The sequence below is a fragment of the Daucus carota genome, chromosome 7, assembly GCF_001625215.2.
Source record: "Daucus carota subsp. sativus chromosome 7, DH1 v3.0, whole genome shotgun sequence".
In the NCBI taxonomy this organism is placed as follows: Eukaryota; Viridiplantae; Streptophyta; class Magnoliopsida; order Apiales; family Apiaceae; genus Daucus; species Daucus carota.
This window is the reverse complement of record NC_030387.2, coordinates 32291204-32305846: the sequence shown is the minus strand read 5'-3', so window position 1 is coordinate 32305846 and position 14643 is coordinate 32291204. Positions and strand designations below refer to the sequence as shown.

Below are 14643 nucleotides of genomic sequence, written 5' to 3'. Positions count from 1 at the left end.
TTTACATAATGATTTTTTTTTGTTTTAAATTCTAATAAGAATTTTTAACACATAGATTTCTTTTTATCAAATTTTTTGTTGGTATATATAAGTGCAAATTAATTAAGTTCTCTTTTCTGTGAAACTCTTAATTGAAGGGAGTACGTGATGTGTATGATTTTATTTATTTGTCCTTTAAGACAGTACTAATATTTGAGCACACTAGCTTCAAACCAAAAACCCTTTCTTGTTTTATAAGCATAAATTTTGTCATTGTAAAGTTATTGAGGTCAAATTTTTGCCGTTGAAAAGTGTATGTCAATATACATGTTGGCCTCGAGGAGAGGAAGTGTATTGTTTCTTATATCGATGAAATTCTTGATGTTATGTAGCTGGGGATTGCGTGCTTATGCAACCTTGTGAGCCTAATAAGCCACCCTGTTGCTCGCGTGGAGAAATTAGAAGCTAACAACAAAGGTGAACTACTGTCGAAGTAAGATGGTATTATAGGCCTGAGGAGGCTATTGGTGGCAGAAGACAGTTTCACGGGGAAAGGAAGTGTTCCTCTCTGATCACTATGATTTCCAAAGTGCCAATACCATTATAGGGAAGTGTATTGTGCACTCGTTTAAGGCTTATTGCGAGCTTGAAGAAGTTGCTGTTGAGGATTACTACTCTCGCTTTGAGTACCAAGCTTCCTCTGGAGAATTTACAACGGATCGTGTTGCAGTGTGAGAATTTTATGACTCTTCCTGGTTAATATATCCCTTATTTTTGGTTAAATTGGTTCACAACGTTTTTGCATATTCTAAACTGAAGGTTCTGCAAGTGTGAATGCCGTACAATCCTGACACCCTAATGATACAGTGCGACGAATGCCAAGACTGGTATGACCGTTAAATTTTGCTATATATGTTAATTTTAGTTAGTTTTTATATGCATTGTCTTTTTTATTAATAGTTATTTGAGACAAATTTCATATGCTAGAGCTGCAATTTCCTTTTTAATAGAAAAGTTTCAAGATGGAGCCTTACCATAGTCTATTTTACGGTATAAGTGGACTTATATATTTATAGGCATTTTAGATGTTGTACACGCTATTTGTAGGTACCATCCAGCTTGCGTCAAAATGACAACTGCTCGGGCAAGGCAGCTGAGCAGCTATGTCTGTGATGAGTGTTCCTGATTTGAAGAACTCTCCTTGCCAGGTATATGACTATACTTAAGCATTTTGACCTCTTTTTGTATCTTTTGTGTACCTCCTTTTTCTTTTCTTCTCTGTGTAATCTAGTCAGTGTTATGCATTTCACACAACTCAGTGTTGCTTGCATTTCTTAACACCGATTTGAGGGTCATCGGGTGTTATCAGTTCTTAACAATCTTTTGTATGTTGAACTAATGAGAGAAAGTAAAATCACTAAATGTCTATCCTAGAATCCTTATGTCGTCAAACGGAACCTTTTTCAAACTCCTGTAATTACAAAGCACTATCACATCTGTAGGGAATTACATGTATAAAGTGAATAAGAAATAGCCACAAATCTTATATTGTTATAATGATCTTAACATGCTAATTATCTTTGTAGGTGGCCTTCAAATGCTCAACCCCATATTTGCAGGTCTATGTGATTGTAGAAGGAGCCCCTCCCTGGTGCATGAGCAGGTGTTCGAATTTATGATATGATAAAGATTATGGTTAAGTTGTATTATGCCTACACTCCATGGGTTAGAAATAATTAGGATTTAAGTTTCTTTTTCAAAATCTATGATGTTCTTACTAACTTGTTTATCTTTTATGGTTGTTGATCAAATATATATATTGATTGGAGCAAGATTGAACATGGCTCATTGAAAATGAGATATTTTATGTGAAATCAAACTTCATGAGTTAGAAATAATTGGGATTCAAGTTTATTCTTTAAAATGAATTTTATCAACTTTTATGTTAAACACAAAATGAATTTGCTGAACCAAGACATCCTATGCTCAAATGTAATTCCATACTAATTTTCTAAATATAAATGTTCATTTAGACTATGAAGCTGAGTATCTAAAATTATATTCAATATGTCAAATCGATAATAATGAAGATTTGTTAATATATGAGCTTTGCGTCGTTCTTTTTTTTGATATATGAATCATAATATGTAACAGTAAATTTTAAATTTATGCGTGTAGTGAACTTAAGATAAAATCTTCGATAATTCATGTTTTTAATCCTACATATTGAGTAGAGATTACCAAATATACATAATAAATTAACAAATCTCACCCTAAGAATTTATCATTTTATAAATTTCAAAAAAATCAAAGAGTCTTGAACAAGAGAACAATTTAATAGATTTCATATAATATCTTATAAATATCGTCATATCTTTAAGCATCTTTGCAAATCTTGATTAAATACCTGAAGATGAATTAAAATCAGCATCGAAGAATAACATTATTTCAATACGAATTTAATACATCTGGATTACAATAATCAAAAGATTTTTAATAGATTTGAATTGAATACACCAGTAAGATTGGAAATTATAAATTATATCAAGAATGAGCACAATTCTCCCCGGTATACTAAACTACCTCTTCACTCTTAACAACGTTTCCTAACAAATTTGGTGATTTTGATTAGAAAGGTTTAACTTTCAATGGCAAAGACAAAAGATGTCAACCAAAACTCCATTTCTTACCCTGTTAGAGGAAGCAACCAAGTTATCAAAGGTGATCTCTCTATTTCCCCTCCTCTCCCTTCATCCATCTCTCCCTTTCATTTTCTCACCCTCATCCCTCTTTCCCTCTCCTTCTCTCCATTTTTCTCTCCGCTCATCCTCCCCCTCCCCCCCGAAACATTAGATACGATGTGTGCTATAATTGATTTTTGATTCATCATGGTTTGTGTTGATGTAGTCCAATATGCATACATGATACATCACCTTTGTAGTTTATATTTGGGCAGCAAGTCCTCTTTACCATAATGATTTTTTTTTGTTTTAAATTCTAATAAGAATTTTAACACATAGATTTCTTTTTATCAAATTTTTTGTTGGTATATATAAGTGCAAATTAATTAAGTTCTCTTTTCTGTGAAACTCTTAATTGAAGGGAGTACGTGATGTGTATGATTTTATTTATTTGTCCTTTAAGACAGTACTAATATTTGAGCACACTAGCTTCAAACCAAAAACCCTTTCTTGTTTTATAAGCATAAATTTTGTCATTGTAAAGTTATTGAGGTCAAATTTTTGCCGTTGAAAAGTGTATGTCAATATACATGTTGGCCTCGAGGAGAGGAAGTGTATTGTTTCTTATATCGATGAAATTCTTGATGTTATGTAGCTGGGGATTGCGTGCTTATGCAACCTTGTGAGCCTAATAAGCCACCCTATGTTGCTCGCGTGGAGAAATTAGAAGCTAACAACAAAGGTGAAACTACTGTCGAAGTAAGATGGTATTATAGGCCTGAGGAGGCCATTGGTGGCAGAAGACAGTTTCACGGGGAAAAGGAAGTGTTCCTCTCTGATCACTATGATTTCCAAAGTGCCAATACCATTATAGGGAAGTGTATTGTGCACTCGTTTAAGGCTTATTGCGAGCTTGAAGAAGTTGCTGTTGAGGATTACTACTCTCGCTTTGAGTACCAAGCTTCCTCTGGAGAATTTACAACGGATCGTGTTGCAGTGTGAGAATTTTATGACTCTTCCTGGTTAATATATCCCTTATTTTGGTTAAATTGGTTCACAACGTTTTTGCATATTCTAAACTGAAGGTTCTGCAAGTGTGAAATGCCGTACAATCCTGACACCCTAATGATACAGTGCGACGAATGCCAAGACTGGTATGACCGTTAAATTTTGCTATATATGTTAATTTTAGTTAGTTTTTATATGCATTATCTTTTTTATTAATAGTTATTTGAGACAAATTTCATATGCTAGAGCTGCAATTTCCTTTTTAATAGAAAAGTTTCAAGATGGAGCCTTACCATAGTCTATTTTACGGTATAAGTGGACTTATATATTTATAGGCATTTTAGATGTTGTACACGCTATTTGTAGGTACCATCCAGCTTGCGTCAAAATGACAACTGCTCGGGCAAGGCAGCTGAGCAGCTATGTCTGTGATGAGTGTTCCTGATTTGAAGAACTCTCCTTGCCAGGTATATGACTATACTTAAGCATTTTGACCTCTTTTTGTATCTTTTGTGTACCTCCTTTTTCTTTTCTTCTCTGTGTAATCTAGTCAGTGTTATGCATTTCACACAACTCAGTGTTGCTTGCATTTCTTAACACCGATTTGAGGGTCATCGGGTGTTATCAGTTCTTAACAATCTTTTGTATGTTGAACTAATGAGAGAAAGTAAAATCACTAAATGTCTATCCTAGAATCCTTATGTCGTCAAACGGAACCTTTTTCAAACTCCTGTAATTACAAAGCACTATCACATCTGTAGGGAATTACATGTATAAAGTGAATAAGAAATAGCCACAAATCTTATATTGTTATAATGATCTTAACATGCTAATTATCTTTGTAGGTGGCCTTCAAATGCTCAACCCCATATTTGCAGGTCTATGTGATTGTAGAAGGAGCCCCTCCCTGGTGCATGAGCAGGTGTTCGAATTTATGATATGATAAAGATTATGGTTAAGTTGTATTATGCCTACACTCCATGGGTTAGAAATAATTAGGATTTAAGTTTCTTTTTCAAAATCTATGATGTTCTTACTAACTTGTTTATCTTTTATGGTTGTTGATCAAATATATATATTGATTGGAGCAAGATTGAACATGGCTCATTGAAAATGAGATATTTTATGTGAAATCAAACTTCATGAGTTAGAAATAATTGGGATTCAAGTTTATTCTTTAAAATGAATTTTATCAACTTTTATGTTAAACACAAAATGAATTTGCTGAACCAAGACATCCTATGCTCAAATGTAATTCCATACTAATTTTCTAAATATAAATGTTCATTTAGACTATGAAGCTGAGTATCTAAAATTATATTCAATATGTCAAATCGATAATAATGAAGATTTGTTAATATATGAGCTTTGCGTCGTTCTTTTTTTGATATATGAATCATAATATGTAACAGTAAATTTTAAATTTATGCGTGTAGTGAACTTAAGATAAAATCTTCGATAATTCATGTTTTTAATCCTACATATTGAGTAGAGATTACCAAATATACATAATAAATTAACAAATCTCACCCTAAGAATTTATCATTTTATAAATTTCAAAAAAATCAAAGAGTCTTGAACAAGAGAACAATTTAATAGATTTCATATAATATCTTATAAATATCGTCATATCTTTAAGCATCTTTGCAAATCTTGATTAAATACCTGAAGATGAATTAAAATCAGCATCGAAGAATAACATTATTTCAATACGAATTTAATACATCTGGATTACAATAATCAAAAGATTTTTAATAGATTTGAATTGAATACACCAGTAAGATTGGAAATTATAAATTATATCAAGAATGAGCACACTTCTCCCCGGTATACTAAACTACCTCTTCACTCTTAAACAACGTTTCCTAACAAATTTGGTGATTTTGATTAGAAAGGTTTAACTTTCAATGGCAAAGACAAAAGATGTCAACCAAAACTCCATTTCTTACCCTGTTAGAGGAAGCAACCAAGTTATCAAAGGTGATCTCTCTATTTCCCCTCCTCTCCCTTCACCCATCTCTCCCTTTCATTTTCTCACCCTCATCCCTCTTTCCCTCTCCTTCTCTCCATTTTTCTCTCCGCTCATCCTCCCCCTCCCCCCCGAAACATTAGATACGATGTGTGCTATAATTTGATTTTTGATTCATCATGGTTTGTGTTGATGTAGTCCAATATGCATACATGATACATCACCTTTGTAGTTTATATTTGGGCAGCAAGTCCTCTTTACCATAATGATTTTTTTTTGTTTTAAATTCTAATAAGAATTTTTAACACATAGATTTCTTTTTATCAAATTTTTTGTTGGTATATATAAGTGCAAATTAATTAAGTTCTCTTTTCTGTGAAACTCTTAATTGAAGGGAGTACGTGATGTGTATGATTTTATTTATTTGTCCTTTAAGACAGTACTAATATTTGAGCACACTAGCTTCAAACCAAAAACCCTTTCTTGTTTTATAAGCATAAATTTTGTCATTGTAAAGTTATTGAGGTCAAATTTTTGCCGTTGAAAAGTGTATGTCAATATACATGTTGGCCTCGAGGAGAGGAAGTGTATTGTTTCTTATATCGATGAAATTCTTGATGTTATGTAGCTGGGGATTGCGTGCTTATGCAACCTTGTGAGCCTAATAAGCCACCCTATGTTGCTCGCGTGGAGAAATTAGAAGCTAACAACAAAGGTGAAACTACTGTCGAAGTAAGATGGTATTATAGGCCTGAGGAGGCTATTGGTGGCAGAAGACAGTTTCACGGGGAAAAGGAAGTGTTCCTCTCTGATCACTATGATTTCCAAAGTGCCAATACCATTATAGGGAAGTGTATTGTGCACTCGTTTAAGGCTTATTGCGAGCTTGAAGAAGTTGCTGTTGAGGATTACTACTCTCGCTTTGAGTACCAAGCTTCCTCTGGAGAATTTACAACGGATCGTGTTGCAGTGTGAGAATTTTATGACTCTTCCTGGTTAATATATCCCTTATTTTTGGTTAAATTGGTTCACAACGTTTTTGCATATTCTAAACTGAAGGTTCTGCAAGTGTGAAATGCCGTACAATCCTGACACCCTAATGATACAGTGCGACGAATGCCAAGACTGGTATGACCGTTAAATTTTGCTATATATGTTAATTTTAGTTAGTTTTTATATGCATTATCTTTTTTATTAATAGTTATTTGAGACAAATTTCATATGCTAGAGCTGCAATTTCCTTTTTAATAGAAAAGTTTCAAGATGGAGCCTTACCATAGTCTATTTTACGGTATAAGTGGACTTATATATTTATAGGCATTTTAGATGTTGTACACGCTATTTGTAGGTACCATCCAGCTTGCGTCAAAATGACAACTGCTCGGGCAAGGCAGCTGAGCAGCTATGTCTGTGATGAGTGTTCCTGATTTGAAGAACTCTCCTTGCCAGGTATATGACTATACTTAAGCATTTTGACCTCTTTTTGTATCTTTTGTGTACCTCCTTTTTCTTTTCTTCTCTGTGTAATCTAGTCAGTGTTATGCATTTCACACAACTCAGTGTTGCTTGCATTTCTTAACACCGATTTGAGGGTCATCGGGTGTTATCAGTTCTTAACAATCTTTTGTATGTTGAACTAATGAGAGAAAGTAAAATCACTAAATGTCTATCCTAGAATCCTTATGTCGTCAAACGGAACCTTTTTCAAACTCCTGTAATTACAAAGCACTATCACATCTGTAGGGAATTACATGTATAAAGTGAATAAGAAATAGCCACAAATCTTATATTGTTATAATGATCTTAACATGCTAATTATCTTTGTAGGTGGCCTTCAAATGCTCAACCCCATATTTGCAGGTCTATGTGATTGTAGAAGGAGCCCCTCCCTGGTGCATGAGCAGGTGTTCGAATTTATGATATGATAAAGATTATGGTTAAGTTGTATTATGCCTACACTCCATGGGTTAGAAATAATTAGGATTTAAGTTTCTTTTTCAAAATCTATGATGTTCTTACTAACTTGTTTATCTTTTATGGTTGTTGATCAAATATATATATTGATTGGAGCAAGATTGAACATGGCTCATTGAAAATGAGATATTTTATGTGAAATCAAACTTCATGAGTTAGAAATAATTGGGATTCAAGTTTATTCTTTAAAATGAATTTTATCAACTTTTATGTTAAACACAAAATGAATTTGCTGAACCAAGACATCCTATGCTCAAATGTAATTCCATACTAATTTTCTAAATATAAATGTTCATTTAGACTATGAAGCTGAGTATCTAAAATTATATTCAATATGTCAAATCGATAATAATGAAGATTTGTTAATATATGAGCTTTGCGTCGTTCTTTTTTTTGATATATGAATCATAATATGTAACAGTAAATTTTAAATTTATGCGTGTAGTGAACTTAAGATAAAATCTTCGATAATTCATGTTTTTAATCCTACATATTGAGTAGAGATTACCAAATATACATAATAAATTAACAAATCTCACCCTAAGAATTTATCATTTTATAAATTTCAAAAAAATCAAAGAGTCTTGAACAAGAGAACAATTTAATAGATTTCATATAATATCTTATAAATATCGTCATATCTTTAAGCATCTTTGCAAATCTTGATTAAATACCTGAAGATGAATTAAAATCAGCATCGAAGAATAACATTATTTCAATACGAATTTAATACATCTGGATTACAATAATCAAAAGATTTTTAATAGATTTGAATTGAATACACCAGTAAGATTGGAAATTATAAATTATATCAAGAATGAGCACACTTCTCCCCGGTATACTAAACTACCTCTTCACTCTTAAACAACGTTTCCTAACAAATTTGGTGATTTTGATTAGAAAGGTTTAACTTTCAATGGCAAAGACAAAAGATGTCAACCAAAACTCCATTTCTTACCCTGTTAGAGGAAGCAACCAAGTTATCAAAGGTGATCTCTCTATTTCCCCTCCTCTCCCTTCATCCATCTCTCCCTTTCATTTTCTCACCCTCATCCCTCTTTCCCTCTCCTTCTCTCCATTTTTCTCTCCGCTCATCCTCCCCCTCCCCCCCGAAACATTAGATACGATGTGTGCTATAATTTGATTTTTGATTCATCATGGTTTGTGTTGATGTAGTCCAATATGCATACATGATACATCACCTTTGTAGTTTATATTTGGGCAGCAAGTCCTCTTTACCATAATGATTTTTTTTTGTTTTAAATTCTAATAAGAATTTTTAACACATAGATTTCTTTTTATCAAATTTTTTGTTGGTATATATAAGTGCAAATTAATTAAGTTCTCTTTTCTGTGAAACTCTTAATTGAAGGGAGTACGTGATGTGTATGATTTTATTTATTTGTCCTTTAAGACAGTACTAATATTTGAGCACACTAGCTTCAAACCAAAAACCCTTTCTTGTTTTATAAGCATAAATTTTGTCATTGTAAAGTTATTGAGGTCAAATTTTTGCCGTTGAAAAGTGTATGTCAATATACATGTTGGCCTCGAGGAGAGGAAGTGTATTGTTTCTTATATCGATGAAATTCTTGATGTTATGTAGCTGGGGATTGCGTGCTTATGCAACCTTGTGAGCCTAATAAGCCACCCTATGTTGCTCGCGTGGAGAAATTAGAAGCTAACAACAAAGGTGAAACTACTGTCGAAGTAAGATGGTATTATAGGCCTGAGGAGGCTATTGGTGGCAGAAGACAGTTTCACGGGGAAAAGGAAGTGTTCCTCTCTGATCACTATGATTTCCAAAGTGCCAATACCATTATAGGGAAGTGTATTGTGCACTCGTTTAAGGCTTATTGCGAGCTTGAAGAAGTTGCTGTTGAGGATTACTACTCTCGCTTTGAGTACCAAGCTTCCTCTGGAGAATTTACAACGGATCGTGTTGCAGTGTGAGAATTTTATGACTCTTCCTGGTTAATATATCCCTTATTTTTGGTTAAATTGGTTCACAACGTTTTTGCATATTCTAAACTGAAGGTTCTGCAAGTGTGAAATGCCGTACAATCCTGACACCCTAATGATACAGTGCGACGAATGCCAAGACTGGTATGACCGTTAAATTTTGCTATATATGTTAATTTTAGTTAGTTTTTATATGCATTATCTTTTTTATTAATAGTTATTTGAGACAAATTTCATATGCTAGAGCTGCAATTTCCTTTTTAATAGAAAAGTTTCAAGATGGAGCCTTACCATAGTCTATTTTACGGTATAAGTGGACTTATATATTTATAGGCATTTTAGATGTTGTACACGCTATTTGTAGGTACCATCCAGCTTGCGTCAAAATGACAACTGCTCGGGCAAGGCAGCTGAGCAGCTATGTCTGTGATGAGTGTTCCTGATTTGAAGAACTCTCCTTGCCAGGTATATGACTATACTTAAGCATTTTGACCTCTTTTTGTATCTTTTGTGTACCTCCTTTTTCTTTTCTTCTCTGTGTAATCTAGTCAGTGTTATGCATTTCACACAACTCAGTGTTGCTTGCATTTCTTAACACCGATTTGAGGGTCATCGGGTGTTATCAGTTCTTAACAATCTTTTGTTCAACTAATGAGAGAAAGTAAAATCACTAAACGTCTATCCTGGAATCCATATGTCAAATTGAACCTTTTTCATACTCCTGTAATAACAAAGCACAATCACATCGGTCTGTACGGAAGTACATGTATAAAGTGAATAAGATATTGCCAAAAATCTTATATTGTTATACATGATCTTAACATGCTAATTATCTTTGTAGGTGGCCCTTAAATGCTCAACCCCGTATTTGCAGATCTATGTGATTGTAGAATTGAAGGAGCACCTACCTGGTGCATGAGCGGGTGTTTTGGATTTATGATCTGATAAAGATTGTGGTTAAGTTGTATTATGCCTACACTCAATGAGTTTTAGAAATAATTACTATTCAAGTTTCTTTTTAAAAATCTATGATATTCTTACCAACTTATTTATCTTTTATGATTGTTCAAATATATGTATTGATTGGACCAAGATTGAACATGGCTCATTGAAAATGAGTTATTATAAATGAAATCAAATTTCATGAGTTAAGAAATAATTAGAATTCAAATTTATTCTTTAAAATCTATGATATTCTTACCGACTTGTTTATCTTTTATGGTTGTTCAAATGTATGTATTGATTGGACAACTATTGAACATGATTCATTGAAAATGAGTTATCCTATGTGAAATCAAATTTGTTGTCCAACTCCTGTTATGTTTCTTTCAAGCCATGCCAAAAGTGAGAAGTGTGACCTAGTGTAAACAAATTCAAAATTATAGGATGAAAAATTATATATTTTTCTTGTAGATAAAATTTAATTAAGGATGATATTGAAATAAATTAATCATGTAAAAAATTTCTACATCGCTTAAATTTTAATGATATTTTTGAGAAATAAATAGTTCTAAGAAATAAGCTCAAAATTGTTCAAAATTAAAACTCTTATTTTATTTTGTGCAAATTGGCATGTCATTAAAAATCAACGTTAACTTATCTAAACAACTTTCCAGAATATATAAAATTCCATTGAAAAATATTACTTAAATGAAATAGATTATTTATGAAATTCTCTTTTAACGGAAAATTCACTTTTAAATTTAACAAATGAGGGTCATTAAACTCCCCACACTAATTAGAATCAAATCTTAGAAAATTTTTATCAAAAAAAAGGAAAAAAGAAAAAATCTTAGAAAATTTGGTTGAAGACCATCAAACTTGAAAAGGATTACTCGAATTAGCATGACCATTAACCACAGTTGTAATCACTCTTTTAGTTTCAGAATTTGCGGTATGCTATTGAATTTTAATTTATTATCATTTAGTTTGTTTGATTTCTCTATTTTATTGAGATTAGTAGAAATAAAAATTCTAGATAAGCTCAAGTAGGCTGGCTTGTTGTTATCCCTTTTAAAAAACGTAAGTGCACACTTAATTATCTGGCTTCTTTTTATAAGAAAATAAATACACAAACATCTTAACACAAAAAATTAATGTGAGACAACAGAGTCAAATGTCAAGTTCATCCCCTTTTTAGACAAACTCTTCATTATTTTTTTTTAATAAATTGACATATAAATCATATCATAATAACTTTTATCTTTAATACTAAATTGAAAATTACTTTTTATTTTTAAAAATATTGTAAATAATATTTCATTTCTTTTAATTATTCAAAGTTTAAATTAGGAATGAAAAGAAAAAAATAATAAATTAAGGAATGCGAACATCTTGTGAAAGGCATAAATCTTGTGAAAAAAATAATAAATTGAGGCATAAAACAACTTGTGAAAAAAATAATAAATTCAGGATGTCAAATCGATAATAATGAAGATTTGTTAATATCTGAGCTTAGTGGCCTCTTTTTTTTTGGATATATAAATCATAATCTGTAACGGTAAATTTTAATTTTATATGCGCAATGTAGTGAAGTTAAGATAAAATCTTCTATGATAAATGTTTTAATTTTATGTATTGAGTAGAGATTACTAAAAACACATAATAAACTAACAGATCTCAAGTGCCCTAATAATCCCTCATTTATAAATTCCAAAAAGATTTCATATAATATCTTAATAATATCATCATATCTTTAAGCATATTTAAAAATCTTGATTAAATACATGAAGATAATTAATTAAAATCAATATTGAAGAATACCCAACAATATTATTTCAATGCGAATTTAATACACCCGGATTACATAAATTAAAATATTTCTAATAAATTTGAATTGAATACACTAGTAAGATTCTAAATTATAAATTATATCAAGAATTAACACACTTTTCTCCCCACTATACTAAACTACTCAGTCTTTAACAACGTTTCCTCACAAAATTGGTGTTTTTTATTAGAAAGGTTTAACTTTCAATGGCAAATACAAAAGATGTCAACCAAAACTCCATTTCTTACACTGTTAGAGGAAGCAACCAAGTTATCAAAGGTGATCTCTCTATTTCCCCTCCTCCTCTCCCTTCATCCACATCTCTCCCCTTCATTTTCTCACCCTCATCCCTCTTTCCCTCCCCTTCTCTCCATTTTTCTCTGACTTCATCCTCCCCCTCCCCCAAAACATTAGATACGATGTGTGCTATAATTTGATTGTTGATTCATCATGGTTTGTGTTGATGTTGTCCAATTACATGATACATCACCTTTTGTAGTTTATATGGTTATTTTTTTGTTCTACCTGCCTTTGTGGTCCGGGTCTTATTTGGGCAGCAAGTCCTCTTTACCATAATGATTTTTATTCTTTTTGGTTTTAAATTCTAATAAGAATTTTTAACACATAAAATTTCTTTTTATCAAAAATTTTTGTTGGTAAAAGTGCAAATTAAGTTCTCTTTTCTATGAAACTCTTAATTAAAGAGAGTACCGGATGTATATGATTTTTTTTATTTGTCCCAAGTTTCAAAACATGAATACATTTCTTGTTTCATAAGCATAATTTTTGTCACTGTAAAGTTATTTGTGGTCAAATTTTTGCCGTTGAAAAGTGTATGTGAATATACATGTTGGCCTCGAGGAGGAAGTGTATTGTTTTTCATATCGATGAAATTCTTGATGTTATGTAGCTGGGGATTGCGTGCTTATGCAACCTTGTGAGCCTAATAAGCCACCCTATGTTGCTCGCGTGGAGAAATTAGAAGCTAACAACAAAGGTGAAACTACTGTCGAAGTAAGATGGTATTACAGGCCCGAGGAGGCTATTGGTGGCAGAAGACAGTTTCATGGGGAAAAGGAAGTGTTCCTCTCTGATCACTATGATTTCCAAAGTGCCGAGACCATTATAGGAAAGTGTGTTGTGCACTCGTTTAAGGCTTATTGTGAGCTTGACCAAGTTGGTGTTGAGGATTACTACTCTCGCTTTGAGTACATAGCTTCCACCGGAGAATTTACATTGGATCGCGTTGCAGTGTGAGCATTTTATAACTCTTCCTGGTTAATATATATTTCCCTCATTTTTTTTGACAACTTTTTTGCATATTATAAACTGAAGGTTCTGCAAGTGTGAAATGCCATACAATCCTGACCAGCTAATGATCCAGTGCGACCAATGCCAAGACTGGTATGACCATTAAATTTTTCTATATATGTTAATTCTAATTAGTTTCTATATGCAATATCTTTGTTATTAATAGTTTGAAATCAAATGTCCATATGCTAGAGCTGCTCCTTTTTAATAGAAAATTTTCAGGATGAAGCCTTACCATAGTCTGGTTTACTGGATAAGTGGACTTATATTTATATGCATTTTCTTAGATTTTGTACACTCTATTTGTAGGTACCATCCAGCTTGCGTCAAAATGACAAGTGCTCGGGCAAGGCAGCTGAGCAGCTATGTCTGTGATGAGTGTGCCTGATTTGAAGAACTCTCCTTGCTACACATAAGCATTTTGACCTCTTTTTGTACTTTCATGTACCTCTTTTTTCTTTTCTTCTCTGTGTGATGTAGTTAGTGTTATGCATTTCTCACAACTTAGTGTTGCTTGCATTTCTTAACACCGATTTGAGGGTCATCGGATGTTATCATTTCTTAACAATCTTTTGTATGTTGAACTAATGAGAAAGTAAAATCACTAAACGTCTATCCTAGAATCCTTAACAATCACATGATCTGATTCTTATACATGATCTTAACATGCTGATTATCTTTGTAGGTGGCCTTTAAATGCTCAACCCCATATTTGCAGGTCTATGTGATTGTAGAAGGAGCCCCTACCTGGTGCATTAGCAGGTGTTTTGGATTTATGATCTGATAAAGATTATGGTTAAGTTGTATCATGCCTACATTGATCAATGGGTTAGAAATAATTAGGATTCGAGTTTCTTCTTTAAAATCTATGATATTCTTACCAATTTGTTTATCTTTTATGATTGTTCAAATATATGTATTGATTGGACCAAGATTGAACATGGCTCATTGAAAATGAGTTATTTTAAGTGAAATCAAATTTCATGAGT

The 14643-nt window shown here is 32.4% G+C and overlaps 4 protein-coding genes across 4 annotated transcripts; all 4 read left to right on the top strand.

The window, feature by feature from the left end:
- The first annotated feature begins 2627 nt into the window (after window positions 1-2627).
- Window positions 2628-4113, top strand: LOC135148078 (chromatin remodeling protein EBS-like). Its single transcript, XM_064082332.1, has 4 exons — window positions 2628-2700; window positions 3316-3658; window positions 3746-3814; window positions 4035-4113. Exons 1-4 carry the CDS (start codon window positions 2628-2630, stop codon window positions 4111-4113), a joined length of 564 nt encoding a protein of 187 aa, XP_063938402.1.
- Window positions 4114-5575: 1462 nt separating this feature from the next.
- LOC135148067 (chromatin remodeling protein EBS-like) lies at window positions 5576-7064 on the top strand. Its single transcript, XM_064082316.1, has 4 exons — window positions 5576-5648; window positions 6266-6608; window positions 6697-6765; window positions 6986-7064. The coding sequence occupies exons 1-4, from the start codon at window positions 5576-5578 to the stop codon at window positions 7062-7064; spliced, it is 564 nt and encodes a 187-aa protein (XP_063938386.1).
- Window positions 7065-8527: 1463 nt separating this feature from the next.
- On the top strand, window positions 8528-10016 carry LOC135148064 (chromatin remodeling protein EBS-like). The gene is made up of 4 exons (XM_064082313.1): window positions 8528-8600; window positions 9218-9560; window positions 9649-9717; window positions 9938-10016. Exons 1-4 carry the CDS (start codon window positions 8528-8530, stop codon window positions 10014-10016), a joined length of 564 nt encoding a protein of 187 aa, XP_063938383.1.
- A 2533-nt stretch (window positions 10017-12549) lies between these two features.
- On the top strand, window positions 12550-14042 carry LOC108202345 (chromatin remodeling protein EBS-like). The gene is made up of 4 exons (XM_017370729.1): window positions 12550-12622; window positions 13254-13596; window positions 13679-13747; window positions 13964-14042. The coding sequence occupies exons 1-4, from the start codon at window positions 12550-12552 to the stop codon at window positions 14040-14042; spliced, it is 564 nt and encodes a 187-aa protein (XP_017226218.1).
- The last annotated feature ends 601 nt before the right edge of the window (window positions 14043-14643 follow it).